This window comes from Hippichthys cyanospilos, chromosome 1 (genome assembly GCF_059441005.1).
Source record: "Hippichthys cyanospilos isolate Australia breed blue-spotted pipefish chromosome 1, RoL_Hcya_1.0, whole genome shotgun sequence".
Taxonomy (NCBI): domain Eukaryota; kingdom Metazoa; phylum Chordata; class Actinopteri; order Syngnathiformes; family Syngnathidae; genus Hippichthys; species Hippichthys cyanospilos.
Window position 1 is genome coordinate 13,499,785 of NC_142369.1, and position 26,386 is coordinate 13,526,170.

The window sequence follows — 26,386 nt, forward strand, 5'->3', positions numbered from 1 at the left end:
GTTCGTGACCCCAAAGGCTTTTAAACTCGCTCCTCGTAGAAAATGAATCATTAACTACGCAAAGCTGAACTCTGCCTTGTATTTGGACTCATAACAAGGGCTTACAGGTAAAAGGTGATGACTGTAAAGCTGCATGTCGGGTCATTCGGAGGATCTGTCAAGAGGTTTTGGCTCCACCAAAACTCAGGTCTAAGTAAAACAAAAAACAAAAAAAAACTGCTTGCTTCCACCTCGCCAGCAGTTTAGCAGATAATAATCATCCAGCAAAAGCTTCACACGTTTGACACCATTGACATCAAAGACTACAGGCTTATCTTAATTAAGTTAAATATTAGTTAAAAGGCAGTAACATACCATTCAGAATTTCTTATATGTCAAAGGGAGCAATAAATCACTGCAAGCCCACTAAAGGATCGAACTTTGACTGCCATGCTGCGCCCACATTCAAATTTTGAATTCAACGTTCTGCTAACTTTAATTAGCATTGTTCACTGACGCTAAAAAGTTTGACTTGCCGTCTTGCAGGTGTTCATTATGACAGCTGAACAAGTGTGATGTAGGACAAAACGGACATCATGCTTTAAGTGAATCATAAAAAGGATCATAGCTTCATGGCTTCATCTCTTCAACGTCGCATTTCATGGAATAAGTAAATATGTGGATTGCCCTTCTGAAGCACTGAGCTCGATTAAATATTCTCATGAGTCAAACCTAGGCAGCTGATTTCAGAGCGCTGCAGAGGTCATAGGGGTCGTTTTGATATGAATGACTGAGGGCGGGGTGGTCTGAGTTTGACGGGGTAGCGGTGGTCCGTGTCTTCAGCAGACGCTATTGTTTTTACTGGAAAGTGTCACCTCAAGCTAAAGAGGGCTTCCTTCTTAATGCTAACTCTGTCCTCCCCCTCATTAACATTGTAGATTTTGTTTTTAGCGCTGCATTCAGGAGCATGTGGGGAAAACAATACACGTTTGAATCTCGTAATCCCACGCTGTTTGTGGGGAATAGGGAATGAGCACTGCCTGTAATTGTGAGGGTTTTTGTTGTTTTTTTCAACATTTTCAGACTAATTATGACATAAAAACACTTAACTCTACAAGTGCTTCCATCATGATCTGTGTACTATAGTATACTAAGTTTTGTTGTTTATTAAAAATGAGAGGAGTTTTATTCTGAAAAAATAAATTTGACATTAATGGAAGCCACTGTTGCACAACTTGAACATCTAACACTGGATTTAATGGTAGGATATTGTGAGAAATGTTTTTTGATCTTAAGTCAATAATTGTTCCCAAAAGGAAGAAGTTTTAAAAACGTTTTAAAGCTGAAATACAGCTGCCTTTAGCCTAAAATTGCAATACAACTGTCTGTTCTTTGTGATTGTTTCACTGACTGTATAACTAGCGGGAGTTCATTTACAAAAGCAGTCTTTTGCTCTAAATGAAACTTTTCAACTGACTGGAAAATAGTTATTTGGCGCCAGGATGCAACAAAGCAATACTTTTGTTAGAAAGGAGCTCTCAAATTCACTTCAAGACAGTTCTTTGTTAGTCAATGCCGAAATTGGCGTGTTACTTATATGGACGAGAAACACCAAATTAGATCCAATACCGAATGCCAACTTTTTGTTGTTGAACGCGCCCTCGAAATTTTCCTCGGCATTCCTCCCCTGCGCGCTTCTCCTTGCCGCCGGACGGAGGGGTTACAGCGTTTTGCTTTTTGAAGTAGACATTTGCATAATCAGATTAGGACGTGTGATTGTCAGCCGCCTCTGCCATCACGGGGTGCTCCAGAGGAGAGAGGGTCTTGTCCAGCCCAACAATGGTCCACCACTCCTACCCGGGTCACCCCCTCATCCTCCCCGCAATTCTGCACCTGCATCCCACCCCGCCGCGCGCCTCTTGGGTCGGAGGAGGAAGAACGAGGGCGTCGGGAGCGTGCGGATGGTCGGGGGGGGGGCTCGAGTTGAGCTGGGATATTTAAACGCGGCGAATGTGAATTGGCTTTGAGGGGATAAAGAGCTCAGGGGCCTATCGGCTGGCGCCCAAAAACTCCAGAAATTCTTTTCTCCGCCGGGAGAGCGAGGGGGCTGCCTGCACTGATCTGGCCCATTGTGATAACAGATTCAGGCGGCGTGCGCTACGCTGATAAGGAAAAGCACTCTCAATAGACGATTACCCGCACGCACACTTAGAGAATAGTCAATCAGGCGCTCACTGAAGGCAACCCAGACACGGTTTCATAATTTTTCACCGTATTGCCATTTTTGCTAATGCGCACGCTGTAAATAAAGTGGATCGGCGTAATGCTTCAGAACCTGACAATGTTTAAAACGGTGAACACAGGGATTGCCACCCCCCTCTGAAAATGGTCCCTTTTAATAGTTTCAAATGTACTACAAATCATGATGCCAAAAACAAACATGGTCTTACAACATTATCCTTAAAAGTAAATGGCTTATAGATGACTCTTTGTAATTTCCACTAACAACCCAGGCTACATATTGTCTACTTCGTTGCCAGAGATTCCAATTTACACATGGCTTTAGCAGTATCTGGTTGTCTTATAGCATTTTTTAAATTGGATGTTTTACACCAAATACCACCTAAAAATAGCTCTCATTATACCACCATGGAGACAAACATTAGGCAGGCATTACATTAATATTGGTTAATATTGTTGTAAAACCTTTTTTCTTTTTTCTTTCTTAAGGAGGGCACTCCACGAAATCTACAATAAGAAAAATTGGGTATGCCCCCCACTCCAAAGATATTTTTTTAAATTGTGGAGAAAAAAACTTTCGATTATGGAATTCATTATGAATGTCACTAGCTAACGAAAATGCAGAAACATTTTCCCTCGATAAAAAGCGCAAGTGATTTGAGCTGTTATTTATCAGTTTTCAATGCCCCATTCAGTAATTGGAAGGAAACCGCTTGAATTTGGTCCCGGCTTAGTTTGTCACGTTCTGTGACTGATGGTCACTAAATGGACTAAAATGGTGAGCGATCACCACCAAAATTCAAATGCACGTTCCTACGTTTCTCCACTTCAACCTGTTCAAAACAAAATGGTCACATCAGCTGATATTTGGACAGAATACCAATCTACCTTCTGTGCTGTTCTCTGCACCAATGCTCTGGAATGCCCATCCTATGGAAGTTCGCGCAGCCACTTCAGTAGAAATCTTCAAATCTTGCCTGAAAACACTCTCAAGTATTTAGTTAATGGGTCTGTCTGAATGCAGCTTTCTTCTTTTCCTTCCTGACCCCTTCTCCCAGTTTGGAGAGGGGTCTAGTTGGTGAGTGATGAATTGAATGCTGCCGTGCAGACTTGAACAAGTTTGATTTCGTTTGATTTAGATCCCTTTATGTAGCCTAAAGCTTTTACTACAGATAGCCAGCGCTTGTCCTAATAAACCATTCCATGATAAATACCCAATAAACAGCCAATAAGATGTATTTTTTTTTTTTATTAGTTGTAACAAATAGCTATGAGTATGCTATAAAAGCTCTAACAAAATGTCACAGTGTCCATATATGCAAATCTTCTGTCTTAACAGGCCACCTAGCTTAGCATTATATGGCATTAGCTCAGCTCACCGTGACGAGGCAAACACATCTAAAACACACAAGGCGACTGTGGCAGTTTACGTGATTTGTGCATTTTTTTTTTTTTCGGGTCGCCCCATAAAGGAGTCAGCTGTCAGATTTCACAAGCCGGCCGGTGTGTCCAGCTGCCCTCTGCTCCCTTTAACACGCCATTAACGCCGCTTTAATAGCGCTAACTGTTTACTCTTGGGCTCAGTGTTCGTTGGCTGTCTTTTTAGAGGAGGGCCTCATGGACCACCACCGCGCAGTTTACAATCGCAAACACCCAGGAGATCCAATACAAGAGCTGCATCAAAATATCTCGATTCAGTCATTCACCAATTTGTTGATTTTTGTGGTTATTCTACACCATGTAATCATTTGCTCTATATTTGAGAACGGCATCAAACCTTATTAACTAATGGCTGTGAATTTTTATTTGTAAGTTTTTAGTATATCATTTTTTGTAAGATTACCATACTATAATCAACAATAAGTACCTTAAATTATGAAAAATATTTGTATGCATTTAATCTTTGTATTAGACTTATTAAACGTATAAAAAACTTCAATTACTGAACATATTCACAACTTTCTATTCTTTTCCGAACCTTTGCCTACGACGCTGGCAATGTATTATCACAGGACAAGCAAAACCCATAATATTGAACAAGAAGTTAGCCATTTTGAGTGAATTCTTGAGCTTGTATTTCAAACTCCTCCTAAGAAATTGCTCCAAATGAGACCCAATTGGTAGGAGGTATCCTAGACAGATAGGTGATGGAAGGGAATTCAATTTCTCCTTTCTGTTCGAGTATCAAAAACCTCAAGAGTTCACAGAAATTGAAAGTGTCCAGATTAAAGGCCTTCAGCAAAACAACCAACACCCGTTTATCATTGGGAGGGTCACAGGAAGGTTAAATACTTGGTAACCCGGGACCACTGAGGAATTCAAGTGAACCATCCTCCTGCACGTTTGCTCAACTGGACAGCGCTTGACTCCAGGATGACTTTTGGGGTCACAAGTTAAGCTGCCTCTATTTAGACCTCTGGTCAGTGGTCATCTTTGTGTTGGGCTCATTGTCCTGGACCTGCTGGCCTTGTTGAGCCCAAACAAAAGGAGGCAGCAGATAGCCTTAACTTTAGCTTCGGTGCAGTATTATCAAACACCATCTAGCTAATGTGCATGGCACTACTCTAATCAATGTCTTTTTTTTTTCATTAGTAATTGTCTTTATTTGATAATGTACATATTTTTGTTAACTAATAAATGTTTTTGTAGTGTACACAAGCTTATGCTTGTGTTGAAGCCCTAACTTCCTGCACAGCCTGAAGAAATACTAGAGTCCGATTTAGAGAGTTGATTTGGCTTTTTTCTTTTTTTATGAACACATTTTTCCATCATCTTTGTGGTTAATGGGGATCAGAAAACCCCCACGATAAGTGAATTCCACAAAGTAAGATTTGCCCTCAACGGACATTGTACGTACATAATTAAAGTGTATGAAGCGTGTTTGAAAAAAACCTTGCCTACCTTCTCCATACCCAGTGATCTCCGAATCATAGCACAAAGGCTGAACAGGCATGTGTCTCTTTTTGGGCACAAACTTTATTTTCTTTTACAACAAACAACATTAAGTGTGTCAGAGCATGGCAAGAGCGGCCGCTAAACCCTCCCCACCACCATACTGAAACAACAAGATCCTGAGGATGAGGAGGAGGCAGAATTCACGATACAGCAGTGGTTTTATTTTATTTTTATTTTATTTTACATGTGCACCACTTCTCTTCCGCTCACCATTTAGTTTTAGGCAAAATACCTTTATTTGCATCTGAATAAGACCGAATATTAACAGGCTGTTAAATTGATTCAGACTCTTCGTTAGACTGAGGGTGGGATTGTTATTGCAGTACATTGGGTAGGCGCTTCTGAAAAGCATTGATGTAAAGTGTCATAAATATTGCATCTATGGTATTATCAATGTACGATGGTCAACATGTCTATATTAAAAAAAAAACAAAAAAACGCAAGACACTGAATTCCAAATAGAGAAGCGCAATGTGGAACACTGTATTTTATAGTTATGTCTAAAGCGGAGCTTACTCAAATAGTGCCATTTAAGATAAAATGTATACAAAAACCTCTCATTATGACATAACGCTAAAGATAAATGCCTGATAGTATTATCTTATTTTGACTAATATTTGGGTCAGGACTTGGGAAATGGACTTTGACAGCGCTTTAACAATGCATTTACCTACTGCAATTGGAGCAATTTGGGGTTCAGTGTCTTCTTCAAGGACACTTTGGCATGGTCACAATAGTCGAAAGGTCGAACTCACAACCCCCCGGTTGAAAAATGACGACCCCTGAGCCACACCGTCCCCAATGACTTAATGACTGTTGCGGTTTTAGACTCACCGGCCCGCACCAATACAAAAAAATAGAATCAAATTCCTTAACCCTCTATCTTAATGTCACTCCTCAAAATATGGTCACCCACCATTATCACAATTGAAAACACTCTGACATACGAAACTTATTGCTAATACACACTAAAAGGTAGTTGGTTTGATTTCTACACACACTTGCCTTGAGCAAACAAGCCCAAAATACAATTAAGGCCGTTTAACCCACTGCACCATAATGTCACAGCACAAAATGTAGTCATCCATTTTAATATCAAATAAAAATGCAACAAACGCTGGCGTCATTTGGCTTCTTCAAAAATACGTCCCAAACACACCCCAGCACAATATCCGAACCAACCCTGCCCTCTTCTCACTTTCATGCCAAATAAAAGCCTATGGTGCTAATGCTAGTTCACTTTAGCTGTATTCTGAGGGACCACAGAACAAAAAAATCCTCATCAACAAACAGTTTATTCAATAAATAGTTCAAATAAATAAAATTTATCACAAACAGGAACAGAAAAAAAATTCCCAAAAGAGGTATTGGATGCTCATTATCAGTAAACCAAGAGTGTCAAACTCATTTTTATCGTGGGCCACATTGTAGTTATAGTTTCTGTCAGAGGGCTGGAATGACTGTGAAGTCAAATAAAGACGAAAGGTCATCACTCACTTAAATAGTTTTAAAATCAGAGGCCGGTAAAAACTGTTCAAAAGAGAGATTAGGAGCAAAATCTGGTTGTTGTTTTGCCCCCCCAAATGTTTAAAGTTGAAGACCACTCGCAAGTTTGTTCTTTAAGCCAGAAACTTGAAGACAAATCAGCATAAATGATGCGGCGGCCGGATCCGGCCCCCGGGCCTTGAGTTTGACACCTGTGCAGTAATCGATCAAAAAATAACATCAATCTTTGGCCAGATGTGTTGCAAACAGTACAAAAATGAGTCCTCACATCAAGAAAAAACAACAACAGTGCAATCTCGTCAGTCATGGTGGAAAAAAGAGATCTGAAAGTGCTTTCTTGAGGCAGTCACAGAGATATGGCCTCTTTTTGTGGACAACACAAATACCTTATAGGGGACCAGTAAAACATTCATGCACGTTACAAACACAGCGCTGCTCCTGTGCAGTCCTCACATAGGTAGAGCTTCAGCCACCCCCAAAAGGTGGTTGAGAAAGTCCGCCTCGGCCCACGGTCCTACCAGGGCTCCGAGCTACCGCAGCTGGACCCGGGCGAAGAGGGCGCCTCGGTGTCACTGACCAGCGTCCAAGGACGTGAGGGCGAGCGCAGCTGCTCCATGTTGCCCCGCAGGAGCGTGAGTAGAGCGGCGGGGGCGTGGTGGTGGTCGGCCCGCCCCCCGCCGTCTCCGCTACCGCCGCCCTGGCTCTCCAGCAGGCGCGTCAGGAAATCGATGTAGCGCATGGCCAGCCGCAGGATTTCGTTCTTGCTCAGCTTCTTCTCGGGCGGATGCGTGGGGATGAGCTTGCGCAGCTCGGAGAAAGCGCTGTTGACGTTGTGCTGGCGCCAGCGCTCGCGCGTGTTGGTGAACACCTTCCTGGTCATCACGACGGAAGTGGGAGACCTCTGGTTCCTGCGCGAAGATGGAAAAAAGAAGTCAGTGTTGAATTGAGGGAGGCACTTTGGCAGCATCCAAGTAGTGCTTTATTTACCGCCGTCTTTTGGCATCTGTGGGTCATTTGGGCAAAAACGGCTGATTTCATAAGCTCTAATATCATTCGATTAAAGTGATTACATTCCTTTGTGGAGTTTGCAACGTTTTGGTTCCATATTCCACAAGGCATGCAAAATTGCCCTTAGGTTTGTTTGTGACTGTGAATGGACGTTTGTCTCTGTGTGCCCTGCGATTGGCTGGCATCCAGTTCCCCCGCCTACTGCCCCAAGACAATTAGGGCTAGGCTCCAGCATGCCCTCGACCCTAGTCAATATAAGTGACTAAGACAATGGTTTGGAAATACAAACCAATCGAGCATACTATTAAAAAAAGTGTCAAAAATGTACATTGATAGCATACACATTAAAATTTGTGGATAGGTAGTCCCACACATTTATAGTGTATAGTGTGGAATTGAAATTTACCAAAACGTGACCAAATAATAATGTGTCCATTTTGAGGATAAAAAGGGAATTCATTTGGAAAGTCCTATATTTCCAAGGTAAAAACATGCAGCGGTGAGGACATTTGAGAAAAGCACTTGAAAACTGACTGATCATTTTCTCACACATTTTGTTCCAAACATTCTACTGTGTGATTGTTTGTTTGATTGTTTTTTGTTGTTGTCTATTACAGAAAAGCAAAACCTCTAAAGCTGAACGCCCTGAAAGTCATCCATCCGTCCATAGATATTCAGAAATCAAACAAGGCGAAACCAAGTCCAACTTCAATTTTGAGCTTCTCGTATCTTAAGAGGGTCAGTAGTTATATTCGATTATCGTCTCACCGAACAGGAGAAAACCACATGTTTATTATCAAAGGTCCTGAAATGTCCTCCACCAAAATTTGGGTAAACTTATAGTTATTACGATACACATGTTAAAAAAAATGTTAAATGTTTTCCATTGTAATTAATAATTGGTAAACTACTCATTACTTAGTCAGTTATGATTAAAATGATTTTATATAGTATTGGAACAGTATTTATAGAAAGCTTTTACACTGAATTAATTCCAGACAAAAATGATCAAATGAGCATTAACTTATTTATTTATTTATTAACTTATTTGATCAAAAAAATACCTTTTTTTTAAATTGGAAAAATATATTTTCCCTTCAGATGTGTCATCTGTGTATTTTACCAGCATTGCAATGTCACAGTGACGGAATTTGACCTTGCAGTTGGCACTCACGTAATTGAATTCTTCATTCATCCCCTGAGAAGCAAAAGGGGCTGAACTTTATTTTTGTCACTGGCTCTCAGATGGTTTGCTTTGAATTTTTCACGTATAGCGGTCAGTACAATTTCTGCTTCATCAATCTAACACTGGGCCAACATCCCAGAAAATCAGATTCAGTCAGCAAGTATAGCTTGAATGCTAGTTTTTATTCCTTATTACCATTAATATCGACAGTTACATTTTTGTGACAATATTGCTAGAAAACAAGAAATTTTTACATTACAACTGTAAAACTAAATCGTTCTCTCACAAAATAGAGAAAAAAATATTTATATTTACACACACACACACTTCACTGACCTTGTTTTCAGAGTAGTCCTCTGTAGTTCATGAGCAGAAGAGCGGAGGGAAGAGGCGGCTTTCGACACGCACTTAGAAAACAACACTGCTGCATGATTGCGTCTGACATTTTATAGTGGCCTTTTGAATGACGTGGTCATTGTGTGAAGAGGAGGGGGCGGGGTCGGAGGCTGGGGGGCCGTCCACGCCCCCTATTAACCTCCTCGCCGTCCCATCACACCGCCCATCTATTATGACCACAATGAGGCATCTTCCTCATCATCATCACTTATCACTGTGTGAACATTCGCGAGCAAGCATTCTCACTCATCTCCTCTCCTCCCCCGATAATTGATACTTATTATTATCTAATAGCAATGCTGTCTTGGGACGCTTCATCGGGACGATATTGAACTCATTTGAAAACTAATTTCATGTTCAGCTCAAATTATATATATATATATATATATATATATATATATATATATATATATATATATATATATATATATATATATATATATATATATAGTTTGCTAATAGTAAAATACTGCTGATGATGAAATTGCCTTCAACTTCTTTAAAAAACATTATTTATATATTTATATATATATATATATATATATATATATATATATATATATATATATATATATATATATATATATATATATATATATATATATATATATATATATATATATATATACACACAGATCATTCTCTACTTACATATGAGTGGCATGGTAATTTGGGGAAATATATTTAACATATTTAATTGGGGAATTTTTTTTGTTTTATAAATTGTGTTTAAGTTGTTTTAAAAGTTGGTTTTCTCACACCGTTAAGTTAAATAAACAAGTTCAAAATATTGTAAAACATCTTCATTGTTTTGACCGTAATGAACCAAATAAGGTGTCAATTCATTTACGATTTACTGTATTTTCAAATAGTGGGGATTTTATCCTGCCAAACTGCAGAATCATTATTTGCCTAAAAAAAATCTTAATTGTTTGGGCCCTACTTTTCACTGCGCAGTGCCACATTTTATTGCCTTTTAAGCATTTATTTATTTATTACAGTAATATTTTCTAAAATACTAACAATTATGTAAGAAACATAAAATCATAAAAAAAAAGAAAAAAAATATCTTGGGGTTGGGGGGAGATTTATTCCCTTTTACATCCAAATTGATGACATAATTTAATAAAATGCAATTATTTATAACACAGTTTTATAGTTGCGGTAAAAATACAAGCAATTTTGAATATTTTTTTCAAGTTATTTTAGTATGCTTATGTCATCTATTTATTTATTTTATTAAAGTTACTGTTTTGGAGGTAAATGTTAGATCGTTATGGATATGCTTGTCTGCATATGGACCACAATATAGTGATTTTTGCTGCAATGATGTTATAGTGTCGCTGGAGCGTCTAGGGGTTGTTTTTTGTTTGTTTTCTTTCTTTCGGTTCAAAAAGATGACTTTCCTGTAAACTGAGACGTTGGTCTCTCCCGTTCTACCGCAGTGGACACATGGGACAACCCACCGTCTCAAACACCATTATGTGGTTTAATATGGCCGCGAGCCTCGTTTGAATCCGACCCGATTGGCCCACAAAAGGTAAAAGTAGCACATCCAGATTGACAGGTGAACAATGCGTTTTGTGTACCGCTGTGGTAATCTTGTCCAGGCCCGCACATAAATTAGCAAGGAAACGCTTGTTCACGCTTACTAAAAAAACAGCCCCGGTTTAACCAATTTTTTTTAAACACCCTTCAAGTGTTATTTGAAAAAGGCAGCCTTCCGTCAGACTCTCTGTGTGGAGTAGGAATTAGCATAATCCGATTAGGGGAGCGGGATTAGCCCCCTCGGGCCAGTTTTTCTGAATCGAGCATTCATGGGCGGCGCCCGCGTAGCCAAGAGGCTGCACCTGCGAGCCCGACGCCATTGCGCTGACCTTCACGCTGCCGAAGCCCAAACCTCTTAGCTTCGTTTAGTTCGAGATTTTAGAACGAGTGCCTTTGCCTTGAGATACGAGTGACTTCATCGGGGAACCTTTCAAGATAAGAGCTGCCTTTCAGCTGTTTTTTCGCTCTGATTTGCAAACCTATATGGAGGCAATGACTCGGCTCAAATCATTTCACAAGAGGCACTTTCACAGAACTGATTAATGCAGAAAAACATCAAAAAAGAAGATTCAACGCTTATTTTTGGCGCTATCAGTCGAAATTCAAAGTCAAGGTAAACATAGAAAAGAATTCAACCATGCCTTTTTAAAACAGCTTTTTAACAGAAATAATACAAAACTCCATTGACGTGCTAGCGCTAAATAGCTATGTTGCTTGTTGTAACCATTTTCGTGACTGGTATTTTGACAATGCAGAAATATGTATATGTATAATAAATAAGCAAGCAATAAATAATATAAACATCTTTATTACATAATAGGATTCCACTTCAGCGTTAGTGTGCGTCATTCAAAGGAAATCAACTGCAGTGATTTTTTTTTGTTGTTCTTTTAGCAGAGGTCACGAGCTGTCACAGAAGCTTCACAAAATGACGCCATTTTCCAATAAATTGTCCCTAAATGGCCCACAAACGTATCATTTGAGCGTTGCTAAAAATGCGTAAACATTAGCCTTAGGTTATGAGCTATTGAAAGCTTCTTTTTGGCATTGAGTTTGCCTTCAATTCGGCCATTTTTTCTTCTTCACACATGCGCAGCTCAACTGACTTTGCCTAGTAGCTTGGTGTGATGTGACCTAAATTTGCACATCCAAATCCAACAATGCAAAAAAAAAAAATCACAAATCCAAAGGAGTGATTCATGCAGAGACATGAAGTCGTTTGTTGCGAGCGTCGTACTAAACATCCATTCTTCTTTTTTTCACAGGGATCTTACTTCATGCATTTTCCCACCACTAATCTATAGAGCTGTCTCTTATATTGACTCTTGGTGGCCAGGACGGACCAATTCAATTGCTGGAGTTGCTACCGCAATTAGCCTATTAGTAGAAGCTTATGTTGCTACTTATTCTACTAGTTATGGGTATGAAGTAACGAGAGATGTTTGACCTGCACCTTAAGAAAAAAACAAAACAAACAAACAAAAAGAATTGCACCTCTCACCATCATCTTATATGCTCATGAAATCATACTGTATATAACGGGTAGGGAACTCCGGTTGCTCGAGAGCCATTTTTGATGCGTCTCACTTTCGACACACCCGATTGAAGTGATCAGAATTGTTATCAGGCTTCCACAGGGCTTGCTGATGAGCTGATTATTTGAACCAGGTGTGAAAGGCAAGGGAGACATCAAAATAGGCAAGATATGGCTCGCGAGGAACCGGAGTTACATTTAAAAAGGATAATTACATTTAAAAAGGGGGAAAAAAAAAAAAAAAATATATATATATATATATATATATATATATATATATATATATATATATATATATATATATATATATATATGTATGTTTTTTTTTTTTTTTTGTAGAGAAATCTTGTTTTGAAGGGCTGTGCAACCAGTAACAGCGGGCCATTTTTACCCCGGCGTGCGTGCGTCATTCTGTTACAAGCCATGCTGACTTGACAGGGAGGCAGGGTTGATCTCAACTATCAATTTTTTACATCAATAAAACCCAAAAATGTGTTCGTTGGCGTTTCACTGTTATTAGACCGCTTAATATCTAATTTCACTTCCATGGTGATTGCCAATTGTATACTGTGCACTTCCATAACCTCAAAACATCGCACGTCAAGCTCGTCATAACCCGAGGACCCCCTATATATATATATATATATATATATATATATATATATATATATATATATATATATATATATATATATATATATATATATATATATATATATATATATATATATATATATATATATTATGTGTGTGTGTGTGTATTAGTGTGTGTTTATTAAGTTTATTCCAATGCTTAAGAGCGGTTATTGGCTCCCTGATTGTAAATGCCGCGAATCCCTTCCGTACAGTAGTCACAGCACTTCACTTGACCCTCATTCTAACTTGTTCCAGCCTTATTCCAATTTGGATTGAACCCATTTTTCCGCTCCAGCCCCATCCATCACCTGTATGTGCAACACAGGTTGATGGATGCTGGCGGACATTTTAATTGCGGCTGCAATCGCCGATAACGAGGCGACCTTTACACAGGCGGCCCCTTTCCCACCGTACAATCAGTGCGCCATTACGCCCGCTGTTTACCCACCGAGCCTTTAACGCAGCTCTTCGGGCACGCCCCCCTCACTGCCTTTGTCCCCCCCGCGCCATTAAACAACATTGTCTCTGTCTTTTTTTTTTTTTTTGTGCGTCACAGGCTCGTTAGTTGGTTATTGATGCTGGCCAGTCAGTGTGGGATGAGCCTGTCCGGACGCTCCCAGTCCAAGTCCCCGGGGGTGGTCTTTGTCTGGAGGACTTGGGGAGGTGGGGGTGGGATGGGATCATTCCTTAGGGAGCTGCTTGACTGTGCTGGCTGCTAAAGATAAGCGTCTTCTCTCCACATGCTTCGCTGGCGATAAGGGGATTGCTCCACTCCACACTTGAATGTTTTTTTTTTTCTTTTACACACTCAGCATTTTATTGTTTAAATGCACGAATACAGCACACCAAGTATGATGGAAATGCTCCATATGAACCGAAGGCTAAATACTACCATGCTGTCTTTAGTAGCCAAAACAATTGTGAACATGTGACATGTTGTTCTGACAGTCAACCTTGAACTGGAAATGAACGGAAAGTGTTCATTTAAAAGAGTTTAAGTCTGGTCTGTCCATCTGGCCGTCCGGGCACCTTCTCGAAGCTCAGCCTGCTTTTCTTCAGGGGGGTCTGTGCTGGAAGATGTTTGAAAAATGATGAGCCCAATTATTTGAGCTTGTTTGTACATGACAGAAAAGTTAACTAGCATCTGTTGCATGAACCTTGCAATCTGCTACGTGTTGATCCGTTAGCTACCGAGTAACATTTCTACCATCTAACTTTCATTGCATCTCCCTACCTACACATGTATCTAAATGGCTTTCTACCTACTCACTTACCTATCTCCTTACTACCACTGGACTGTCCACGTCAATGTGTACCACTGTATCTCACCTATTCCAGTCAAGCCTGCTGCCTGCTCACTTCTTTTCATCTCTTGTCCCATCCAGCGTCTTGATCCAGTGTTAGATGACGATTTCTCCCCCGCGTAAGAACCTCTACAAGTCGGGCTTCCTCTCCACAACGGGCCTTTTGCAGGCAGGCTGAGGCGGCTGTAGGTGGCGTCCAAAGACCTCAAACCTTGTTGCGCCATCTCGCTGCTTACCGCCATTCCCGCCACTCCGGCTTGGCTCTTTCCACCGGCTAGCGGCACTTCGTGGCCCATCTCTTCCTTCCACAGATCAGCTCCAGACCAGCCACTAAATTCTGGGCTTCCAGCGGGCCATGTTGGGTCATGGGTGAAATATGCAGTTTCGTCCTGCGAGTAGAAGCTGATCTCTGTGTCATCCGGGGCCAATAGGAAGCTCGGGTTGGTGTTTGGAAATAGTTCCGAAGCAGGGATGGCTTCCTCGGACGGAGAAGAAGGAAGAACGCAAGGAGAAGGAGGAAAAACAGGAGGTGGAGGAGGAAGAACACAAGGAGGAGGAGGAAAAACAGGAGGTGGAAGACGACTAACAGGAGGTGGAGGAGGAAGAAAAGGAGGTGGAGGAGGAAGAACAAGAGGCAGAGGAGGAGGAACAGCAGGTGGAAGAGAAGGAAGTGGATGGACTGGAACTGACTGGGCTGGCTGAGCTTCATACAGGGAGGCAGCACTGCTAAACAGCTGAAAAAGAAAAACAGCATCAAGTTAAACCTACACCCTCACAGCCAAACTTGTCTACTGTGGTAGGAATGTGACAGGTTATATGGGTTGTGCATTTTCAATAAAAGGTGATTTAATACATAGGATGTAAAATTATGGAGGACTGAAAGAGTCAAAATTGTCATTAATTAAAAGTTGCATTAATAAATTTATTTTTCATTCATTAAATAAATGTTTCATTAATTTAAATATGGAATCAATGTTTCATTAACTGTGTCGTTAATGAAATGTTTCATTACTGAAATACCTTTTCATTATTTAATTAAATATGGAATTAAATAAATCAATGTTTTATTTCATGTGTCGTTGATTAATAAAATTATTAATTATAGTTCCCTTCACTCCATCTACTCCATAATCTGCTCAGAATGCAAGTCTATTCATTCATTAGTGGTTAATTTTTACTGCCCTCATTGCTCTGTTACAGTTTTTTTTTTTGGCCTACTTTATTATTTGCTCGATTGTGGAATGTAGTCTGTTCTGGGAAGTGAAGAGAATAAGAATTTCATTGTGTAGTGTTAATATGCATTTGACAATAAAACTCTTGAACCTTGGAGACAGACCAACCAATGCGGAATACTTCTTTGGTCACTCTTGGGTCAATGTCATGATTGTAAGTTGCAGAAGTAACTGCCGACAACTCCAATGAAATCATTTTCTGCAGGCCCTGCTTCCTGCTAACTCCCTTGAAAACTCAAGGTGGTCTTCCGCCATGTCTCCAATCACTTCAGGCCGTAGCCATGGATTGGACAAGATTTGAGCCAAACAGGCTTTGGCCAGGCCCACAAACTTTGACCAGCGAGTTTGACAGATAAAATCAATCCCTGAAACACCTCAACAATACACCATGAAATAATTAAATAAATAGGTGTACCAAAAGAACTGCCCCACGAGCATACCTTTAGGACCTTATGCGGCACCTCTGGCAAAATCTCCACCAGCTGTGTCAGAGAGGCTGTGAATAGCCATGGCAATGAAGGCGCCCTCCTGAGCATGAGCTGAGCCACTAGAGGGTTGATGCAAGGGAACTGCGACAGGCTAAGCTCCTCCTGACAAACATGAGGGGCTTGAGGGGTAAAAGGAAGAAAAATGCAAAGAGGTAAAGTGGCGCTCACCTGTGAGGAGGTGACGGCCAGCCAGTCTCGCTCCAGGTAGTTGACAGGATCGCGATCGCTGGACATCAGGCTGAGGAAGCAGATCCGGTTGATCCACCGGGCCACTTCTGACATCTCTGACACAATCAGCACCTGCCACGTAAGTAGCAACGATCTTATATCAAAGAAGAAACCGCACAAAAATAAAAAAAAAAGTACCTTAACGTCCAGGTCCTCCAGCTTCATCGCAAAGAGCACCAGAGACGAGTAGACCATCACCAAGTTGCTGAAGGCTTCGCTGGAAAACCTGCAACGATACAACCACTGCGTGAAATCAGAGTCTTCTGATCAGGTAGATTCTAAAGGGTTGAATTGCTTTGCTTTTTTTTTGATGTTCTGTTTGTGTGCTGGGTAAACAAGAAATAGAACAATGGCAACATAGGAATGAGCTAGTTGGAATGTTGAATGTGAGAAATTGCCAATTGAAAAAAAAAAATACGATAAAAAATTTAGAACACATACAAAATATATGCGTAATCACAATTTAACTATATAAATACTGCCCGCCAAAATTTGACGGGCTCATGAAATGACTGAAAAAATTTACCCTGTAATTAAATATAAATAGTTTCCACGTATGCCCTGCAATGCGCTTGCTCTATTAATCTATTTATTCATGCTGACATTTACACTTCTGTAAAACTTAAATGCACAGTTCATGTCAAAATATAAATGTATTAGAATTTTTCTACACCTTGCTGTTTTCTAGCAAGGCAAAATTCACAGTTGTTTTTCTGTTGCTAGCACGCTAGCCGTTGCTATACCGCCATAAGGCAACATAGCAACTTCAGTAAGCAAAGTGACAAGTTTCATTAAAATTATTGCTGTGCAGCTGCCACATGGATGCTACTTTTAAAGTGTGCTGATCAAATTAAATGTTTACTTGTAAGCCATAGCTATGCAAAAATATAGCAAGATATCGACCCACGCGGAACTGACCCTCCCCCCTTGCCGTCCGGGTGGTGCAGTATGATCCAGCAGTAGTTATACTGCAGTGACAAAGCAGTGAGTCTCATTACAATCGCCTCGCAGGCTCGCTCCTTGCACAGTTCCTCTTGCTCCTACACAGACGTGCGCAGGAACAAGGTTTAGTTGTAAAACTACCGGAGCTCAAAAGGTGTCATGTTTGTCTACCTGAATAACGATGACGGTGCTCTCGTCCACAGTGATAATGTTGTAGTGATTGGTCTTGCCCAACATCTGCAGGGATGGGCAGTAGCTCCTCTGCAGCAGCGTTATGTTGAACCTCGCAAAAAAATATACATACAGGTGACCTTTAACCCCTGCACTAATGAGATTGATAAATAATGAATAAAACAAACACAGCGGCATGCTGCATATTTAAAACATGTCGCTTTACTTTCCAGTAAATTTTGTTTCGCGTAATGCTAACAAACAACGCCAAATAGCATAGATGGGCTAACGTATAGCATAAGTGTCATGGTGTTCCAACTTCAAAAACAGATATTCAGACACAAGCGGCAGAGCAACACAGGAATAATAGACATTCTTTATCCTTCACAAAAAAACGAATATTACTGCAGCTTGCTTAAGATGTGACCATCTCTCTCTTTTTGGAAGGTCAGCTTTATTGTTATTTCCAATCTAATCCTTCTGCTCAACTCATAAAGTTATTTTTTTTTTTTTAAATCCTTATTTTGTACCATCAGCTACACTTACGTTGACTCTAGTATCTGCAGCAGCAGCGGACAGTTGAGGAGCGACTCGGTTACCAACAACACATATGACACCTTGTCCTCCATGCTCCCCTGCTCTGCTTTGGGCGTTTTAAAAACAAAATCATCTCCCGCGCCACCGAGAAAGGGCCGAGCGAGTCACACATGCTGACCTTCGCCGGGGAGGACGGTGTCGAAGATGAGGTGCTGCACTCTTCTCTCCTTGCAAACAGTGGCCCACGGTGATGGGCCGGGATGGTCATACTCCACCACTAGTGAGAAAAGGTCCCAAGGGAAGTCTGGGCCTAGATGCTGCTCATAGACCAGCACGCAACCACTGTCCAGAACGCTATAAGGACCAGGGAAAGAAATTGAGCACGCACTGTCCAGTAGTACTTTAGGAGCTTGACTGATTTCATCAAATGATTAACTAGAAAAATATATAATGAATAAAATACTCTAATTTAGGTCGTTTAATGCGTAGAACAATAATGATGTTAATTACAGGCAGAATATTGAATTATCTTACAATATTTGGTCCTTTTGTACTTAACTTTACAGCAGAGAAAAAAATGAGCGAGGATCAGTTAATTTTCTGTAAAACGTTTTTTGCCCCAAGTGGAGATTTTTGACTGTGATTATGTTTGCCTTATATCCAATGGTTAAAAAGAAAAAGAAAACTGAAGAGGAAATCAGCTGATTTAAAAACTGCCATAAAGTAATATCAGCCGATTAAATCAGTCAACTTTTTTTGTGCCGGGTTGTTGCTAGGTTGAATTTTTAAAGGGACAATGTGTAAGATTCGGACCGTTTTTCATTAAAAAGGAATAAATCAAATGATTATGAATTTTAAATGTGTTCTTTATGACCAACAGAGTATGTTTTAAATATAATCGTAGGTGTAGTTAGCAGTAAATAATATTACATGGGGGGTGGCACTTCTCCGGAGGCGGCCATGTTTGTTATAGCTACGGAAAATGGTAAATGCTGCACCTCCTGCTGTCCATAGTGAAAAACTGTCTAAATCTTATACATTGTCCCTTTAAGAAGGAACAACCTGAAGTCATACACTCGGACACGCCCCTTAAAGGCACACATTAAGCATGAATATACACTTTAAACATTTACTAATGTTTATCCACAATACAGTGCTGGTTGTCATTTTGGTGAGTGATATTTCTAATTTGCTGCTTGCAATCATATATTCCTGGATTCAAATTAATTGCATTTATTTATTTTTAGGCTGTTTTGACTCATTTATTCACTGAATAACTGAAACGCTTTGTTATTTTGTGACTTCTGATAGAATTATTGTTTTGGCACAATCTTGTGCCATCTTCAGTATCAAGGAACTATGTTGAAATGAGGGGAGGAGTGCCAATTACACAGAAAATGTGTGCTTTGCCATCATCTTGTATCATTTAAAAGCAATTGTAAGCCTTTGAAGGACAGGATTATTCACCTTCTTAATAAACCCACCTGCTGACAACACTGGCGCCGTTCAGTTTGCGCTTGCCATTTTCAGGGTGAACAGTGCTAACAGCTGCAGAGACAGAAACAGCACAAGACTGACACAGTATGTGACATTATGTACTAGAATGGTACTGCCGAGTTAAATATTTGTGCACAATGCTAATGCAATTGAATGGTCAATGTTTTCCAACTTTAAACTGGTGCTGTATCTTTTCCAATGATATTCTTAATCTAATTTAGAGATGTGTATTTACATGAATTTCTTCCACCTTCTGTTGGTGAACTGTGGACTCACTCAGCAATTGTGTTTCTAACATTTTTTCTCCTACTATGTTTGAGTACTTTGGCTGAAAGCGCACCAAGAATGTAGCACCGCCATCTCGTGTTTAAAGTTGGCAATTACAATTTTACAAATCGTTTGAAACGTGCCAGACCGTTTCAAACATTTCTGAAGACAGAAAATGACGTGGATATTAAATAAAACTTACCAGTCAATTGCTTCAAGCTTTGTATGATTGTGGCCATTGTGTCATCACAATCAAGTGACATGATCACAAGAATCTGCAGCAAAGCAAAATGATCATGTTGTGGTCATAGTCAAACCTATTTCAAATACTGTACAGACTTTATCTTTGTGCAGCTGCTCCACCACCAGCTTTTGCAGCTCTAGCAGTTTTACATTGGGCTCGTGGTTCCTGCGCTCGAGATGTAATATGACTTTCAGCTTCTTCAGCAGTTGAGTCAGACCTGGGTCTGTACATGTCTCCCCTGACTTACTCAGGTACTCTGAAGCATCAAATTTTGCTGTTAGGACACTCGAAACCAACAACTACTTATAACCTACAATTACACATTAGTATCTTGTCTATTTGAAACTACTAACCCACAGTGGCGCTCAGGTTACACTTGAGCAGAAGCTCCTTTGCTGTAACCAACATGTGGATGACAAGAACCTGGTGCAACAGATGCTCCTCATCTGCACGCAACACCACAACAACAGGGCCCAAAGTTCTCTTAACAGCCACACAATCCTTCCTCATCTTACCTCCTCTTTTCGCTGGCGTCGTCCTGAACAGCGCCGTCTCTCTTTGTTTGAGCAAGTAGCGTGTCTGGTCCGGGGCTAGGTGCTCAAAGTCCCTGCAGGTGGGAAGGTTGAGGCCCAGCTCTTTGGCAGAGGACAGACGAGGACGGGCCAAGGACAGCAGCTCGCAGTAGGCTTGACGCTGGCTGTCTGCAGGCAACATCAAAACACCACTTCAGTTCTTTTGTTGTGTATTTAAATAGTGTTTTAGTAGTGTCAGGAATTATTCAAATTTTAGCATGCGACAAGGAGGAGCCATCAGTATAATGTTGTTGAGAACAGAAAGCAGTTGTTCTAAACCTTTTTTCATTTCATTATAGGCTACCCTTTGTGACATAGCTTTTTAGTCAAGTACCCCCTAACCAGCACCAAACATTTTGGATTGAGGGGGTGATAACTTAAAACAGAGTCCTGTGCCATCCATGTATGATTTATTAAGCTTTGGACCTACACTTTCAGTTGTATCTCCAAGCGTGGCAGGTCCACCACTTACCAGTGGCTTGGACTTGAACCACTTTGCTGTTTAGCGCACCCTGAGCAGCAGTGGCGATCTGCTCTCTAGAGGCGTGTCCTGACACTGCAGCTGCAAGAATGGATGTGGCGGTGGGCTTCCTGTCTGTTTTGCGAGTCTGCTGTGGAGCAGGCTGCACCTTGGAGATCATTTCTTTTTCTTGTTTCTTCTCTGGTGCTGATCGACACACAAGATCACAAACATTCAACATTCAGAGGACAAACATTCAACATTAAGAGGGCAAGAATCACCACCCTGCCCTATGTAGTGAGAAGTGGTTACAAGGCACAATTGTGAAAGGTCTCCCATTTCTTGAGCGTAAGAACTGAATACTTACTATTCTACTAATGAAGAATACTGTAAAATCTGAGTGTGTTTAGTCTTAAGGTGTCAAAACTGCGCAAAAGGGGTAAAACTTTACTTTTTACACTGTGTTCAGATTTTCCCTGATTGTGAGTAGCTCGAAATTTGTCCCCTGTGATAAATCCAGCAAGGCACAATTTCTAGTCCCCATTCAATAGAAGCAGAGTCACCTGCAGAGGGATTAGACACCTGCTGCAACCTCAGCATCATAAATGTGGTCAACGGGTCCACGTGCTGCACCGGATGACGTTTGGCTGCTGTGACTATGACACTCTGGTCGTCTGTTTTCTGGTTTCTGAGGTCACTGTCCATCTTATTTGCAGAAGGTATAGGTGAAACCTGGATAAATGACTCGTCAGTACTTATGTTGTCAGAGCTGGGTGAAGGTTTGTCTTCCTTTGCGTCAAGAGGACGTTTTTTTGGGGAGGACTCAGCAGCACTTGTGTGTTTTTCAACCAAAGCTGTAGTGGTTTTGGACTCCTCCAGGTGAGGTGAAGCACATTGAAAGTAGTCTAAAGAGATAGGAGAAATTTGAGTTTGCTAGTATTTCAGTACCAAACTCAGAAAACTCACAGTAAGTTCAGTACAAAAATGGCACTGGTTTCACACAAGTTCTAGGCTTGGGATGGGAAATTCAGACTTTGTTGTCAAATTAGAATAAAGAGGCATTTGCAATAGTCAAAAACTCACCTAAACGTGCAAAAACTCTGTTTGAAAAAAAGTTGTTTGCTATAATTTGTTGGGAAAATGAGTTTAATTTTGCAAAATCAAATTTGGTGGACATGAGTATAATGAGTAGACCCACAGCAAAGTCTTAATAACTCATGCCCAAAAATACACAGAAAGTCTGGCATTTTGCTTTACAGATCTAACAGCCCCTGACTGTATCCTAAACTTAGTATAAAAGTAAATAAAAAATAATAATACAAAAATAAATAAAAATAGTGAGTGAGCTCACACTCTTCAACAGGTTCCGCTGACATTTTGAAGTCCTGCTCCATGAAGATAGCTTCATTAGAAGAAACCTCAGTGCTCATTGTCTCCGGAAACTCCCGCATGCTCCTAAAATATTCTCTAATCTCGGTTTCTGGAGCCAAACTCTCCAAAGTGGTTAACTTCAATGCTTCACCCAGAAAATGGAAATCAATTACACTTTCTTCGATTTCGGGTTCTGTTAGGAAATATAAATGAAATATTTTCATGCACCATAGATCAGATCTTACAAGAGGAAGATCTCAATCCTACCTGCAAACATCAGGCTCAGCACATCATGTGGATACTTTTCGGCCTTCCAGAGGGCTGCCTCCATTTGTTTCTTAGCTTCTGCTGAGACCAAAGATCTGAAATGCAATAAACATGATTAAAAAGGGATTGAAAAGTCTTAAATCACACCACCTATAATCCTCATACAAAGTGATCATATTATACCATTATAACTCACAATATGTCCAGGGGACATTCTTCCCTCTGAAGGTCACGTACGCTGAGACAGGGAAAACAGTGATTGTTGGCAGCAGTAACCGGACTCAGAGTCACCTCCAGCTCCATTTCGGTTGGAAGCATCATCCATTCTAAAGGAATAAAAAAAGCAAACAACACCACAATGGAAAATCTAATCTTTTCACGAAACTTGAAATGGTGACCTTTGCATTTTCTTTTTCTGTATACCAGAGGGGTTAAACAGAATCAGCCCAGTCCGGTACCAGTAATTAAGAGTATCAGTATTATTGGTATGTAACCCTGTTACTCTGGTACCGGTCAGTGAATCAACTGGTACCAGGCCACATCCGAAATAATGAATTATTTTCGTTTTATGTCTGATCTGAGTCAAAAAGCTATTTGATTTTTAAAAACCTTTTTATTTTGCAAACTGGTCACTTGAGGGACAAATTTTCACTCAGAAATAAGTTAAATGAGTAAGAAACAGACATCTTTAGGAAGGGGGAAACGCCCAGTCAAAAGACAGGTGCCGCACCCAAAACTTCAAAGAATTAAAATAATTAAAAGGTTGGGGACCCTGAATATTATCAGCACCAAGTCGAGTTATTGTACAGTATCACTATCGATGCTAGTTTTAGTACCAAGTCGAGCACCAGTTTCACAACCAATGAAAGTACTGACTCAATTTTCTTAAGTTAAAATACCAGGACAGGACTTGGACCATTGTAGAGCCGTCTCTTTTGTCAGAGCCACCATCAGGTATCTTTCCTGGACCAGAATGTGTTGTACTAATTACATTAGTACCAGAATCTCACTGGTTTATATTCCAACCTGAAGGGGTGTCCTTCATCCAATCTCCTTCGCTGGTTGAATCCACAGGAGAAACGTGTGAAATGCTCATCAATGTCAATTCATCTGAAGGACAAAGAAAAGGAAAAAAAACAACAACACTTTCATGAATTGTATGCTTAATTTTTTTGCTTGTTACCTTTATGAACTGCCTCCAGGTCAGGAAGTTGCACATCCAGCGATTCTGCAACAACATTCAGACTGTGGCCAATACTGGAAAAACTTCTGGGATAGTCGACGGTCATCATACAATCGTCCAGAAGCTCAGGTAACATCAACGACTACCAAGAGAACAATGAACACTATTTTGATCACTATGTCGGGAAAACGCAAAAGTGTAACGCTATTTAAATTACCTCATTTGATGTTAATGAGTCAATTGTAAATTCCTCGTTGATATCTGCAGTGTACAGTAAATCACTGGTTTTCTCGTAAGGGGCATAGCACCTGCAGGTTTGTAAACGCCACTTTTAACTAATAATGAAACACAATACAATTATTCATATTTCATGAAACCCTAACAGTGCAGGCCACCCCTTACTGAGGTGTTGTGACATCCTGGCCCCCCCATACAAAAATTTCCAGCTACATCCCTGCATTTAAGAGTAACATATTTTTCAACCACACGCTATTTTTGTACAAGTATGTGTATTTCAAGGTAAGGACATAGTGTAAGTATACTTGCCCCATCTGGCACCCAAATATTGTTTCTTCTGTGACGGCTTCTCCGCATAAGTTAATTAAAGGGTCGGTCACCAGGAAGGTCTTCAGTCTGGACACTTTGCTTTTCAGGGTGGGCAAATGTTGTTTAAAACAAGGCATGAAATTCGCGGCAACGATATCTTCCAGTAGGAGGAGATCTACCAAACCAACAATGATTTAGTGGTAAATTGACATATATTGGCATCATTTCCAGCACAAAACATATCTTGCACTTTTAATGAGGAAAAATTGTTTAATTGTCTAAAAAAAACAAAACAAATGAGAATATAATGAAAGTAGTTTCATACAAATGAATTATGATATTTTCTGTTCTATTCATGTGTTGGTTGTGTGGTGAGTTCTTTAGCAAACCCCCCTACCACAAAAAGAAAATTGTAAATTCACAATGAACATATCGCATATTTAAAATAAATACATGAATACATCTTATTAAATCAAGTTACTTTGGTATTCTACTGCACATTTTCACAGGAGTATTTATTTCCTTTTTTTTTTTTTACCTTTGTGTTCAGTTTTGAGATCCATGTCCGCAGCCAACTTGACGAAGGATTCCTGACACACATCGGCAAATGTCAACTCTTCATCCTGGTGAGGAAGTTCTGCTGAATCAGCCGTACAGCTCGTTATGTTCTCCGTCTTGTCCCTGATAGGGTGAACAAATCTGGAGTAGACCAAAAACTGTCATTCTAAAACCAATCGTAAGGTGGTACAGTTAACTAAATCTGTATGAGACCACATAAAATATTATAAACAATACATAGATGTTTGCATTTTAAATCTGAATTCAACAATGTGGTTAAACGTATTATTTTTTTACAATTTGTTAAGGAGTGGACTCACATAAATGACAAGCATACAATGTATGGAAGATATTGTATGTATATTGGTGCTTGATACAAAAAAATACATGTACAGTTAAGAGTGGCTAATCTGCCTAATTTTCATACTGAGATGACCTTTTATTTTCAAATAACACTATTTGTTTTGTGTGGAAAAAGTTTTATTTTCAAAAATTGATTAGGATTTATTCATTTAATGAATAATCAAATTCAAGCACATTGTTATTGAGTTTAGTGCATATTTCAATTAATTTTCCAAATTTGCACGTCACTTCCTTTTCCTTATTTTTGATCAACGCTTAGGCCTACTACGAGACTGCAGCATTTTATTTTGGAGAATTATGTTGGTACATGAAGTATTTTCTTAGGTTTTTTTTTTTTTTTTTTTTGGGGGGGGGGGGGGGGGGGTCACAGGGGTACATCACTTTTCTGTTGAGTTGGTGTGTGGTTTTGTTCCTCTCAGGTCATCCAGGATGGAAAAGCTGAGCGGACAGGTGGAAATCTCCATTCCTAAACATACATCATTGCATTTAGAAGACAAAAAGAAGAAAAAAAAAACCCGCTTTCACAAGTGTACCTTTACGCCACGGTTTCCTATAGATGACATCCGCCAGGGTGCCACAGTGAGGATGTGGGTCATCCTTGTAAGCTACATAAGGCGTGGGTAGCGTCAGCAAGTCCATCACCACAGTCAAATGGTTTCTATTCTGTAAGTGTCATTTATTTATTGTTTTATCATGCTTTTAATCATATTTTTTTCTATGTGTTAATGCAACTCACTTGTATTTCTTAAACCTACCTCGAAGACGTAATCCAGAGCTTGAAAGCTGGCAAAAGGGAACATTGTGTAATGCACCTGAAAATACAACCAAATCATGTAAAAGTTTGTACATAGAAGGCGGGGGGAGCTTCCTGTTTATTTATTTATTTATTTATTGGGGGGGGGGGAATTGGAAAAACAACGCATCAATTAAGGTGGGATAATGCTAGCTAAGCTAAAGCTAACAAGTAGGCAAAACTACACGAAACTACTATTTGCATTCGATTATAAAATATGTTGTTTTTATGAACCATGAAAATATTTTGACCCAATGTTTAAACACTACAGATGAACCATTTTCCGTTATCAATTACCTTGTATTACTATTTTGTCCAAGCGGCAACACCAGGAGAAAAAAAAATGCATGAAACCTCGTCATATAATCAAAACG

General features: G+C 40.0%; 2 protein-coding genes across 7 annotated transcripts; both read right to left on the minus strand.

Annotated features, from left to right (window-relative positions):
• Positions 1–6,451: 6,451 nt before the first annotated feature.
• Positions 6,452–9,307, minus strand: tal2 (T-cell acute lymphocytic leukemia 2). Its single transcript, XM_088421862.1, has 2 exons — positions 9,212–9,307; positions 6,452–7,589 (listed from the first exon to the last, which is right to left on the minus strand). The coding sequence occupies exon 2, from the start codon at positions 7,559–7,561 to the stop codon at positions 7,196–7,198; it is 366 nt and encodes a 121-aa protein (XP_088277988.1). The 5' UTR covers positions 7,562–7,589; positions 9,212–9,307; the 3' UTR covers positions 6,452–7,195.
• Positions 9,308–13,652: 4,345 nt separating this feature from the next.
• On the minus strand, positions 13,653–26,386 carry shoc1 (shortage in chiasmata 1). Of its 6 annotated transcripts, none has more exons than XM_088418233.1 (28): positions 26,310–26,386; positions 25,975–26,031; positions 25,753–25,824; positions 25,601–25,685; positions 24,837–24,997; positions 24,299–24,473; positions 23,970–24,060; positions 23,753–23,894; positions 23,596–23,679; positions 22,766–22,895; positions 22,570–22,664; positions 22,283–22,495; positions 21,495–21,836; positions 20,944–21,138; positions 20,415–20,600; positions 20,253–20,345; positions 19,995–20,155; positions 19,858–19,930; positions 19,376–19,439; positions 18,070–18,245; positions 17,901–17,994; positions 17,355–17,466; positions 17,160–17,281; positions 16,380–16,467; positions 16,182–16,313; positions 15,966–16,115; positions 14,319–15,027; positions 13,659–14,059 (listed from the first exon to the last, which is right to left on the minus strand). In XM_088418233.1, the coding sequence occupies exons 1-28, from the start codon at positions 26,359–26,361 to the stop codon at positions 13,974–13,976; spliced, it is 4,140 nt and encodes a 1,379-aa protein (XP_088274359.1). In that variant the 5' UTR covers positions 26,362–26,386; the 3' UTR covers positions 13,659–13,973. The 6 variants fall into 6 exon arrangements, with proteins under 6 accessions (XP_088274350.1, XP_088274332.1, XP_088274342.1 ...); XM_088418252.1 differs by having other exon boundaries at positions 25,753–25,882; positions 26,310–26,380; XM_088418224.1 differs by having other exon boundaries at positions 13,653–14,054; positions 20,253–20,600.

What these genes read in the sequence shown, in the direction of transcription:
- tal2 (XM_088421862.1), bottom strand. Translation starts at nt 7,561, where the DNA reads ATGACCAGGAAGGTGTTCACCAACACGCGCGAGCGCTGGCGCCAGCAC.
- shoc1 (XM_088418206.1), bottom strand. Translation starts at nt 26,361, where the DNA reads ATGCATTTTTTTTTCTCCTGGTGTTGCCGCTTGGACAAAATAGTAATA. An exon ending in AGCGGAACCTGTTGAAGAGT is followed by an intron (nt 21,837 to 22,282) that starts GTGAGCTCACTC and finishes CTATCTCTTTAG; the next exon opens with ACTACTTTCAATGTGCTTCA. An exon ending in GGTTCAAGTCCAAGCCACTG is followed by an intron (nt 20,601 to 20,943) that starts GTAAGTGGTGGA and finishes TGTTGCCTGCAG; the next exon opens with ACAGCCAGCGTCAAGCCTAC.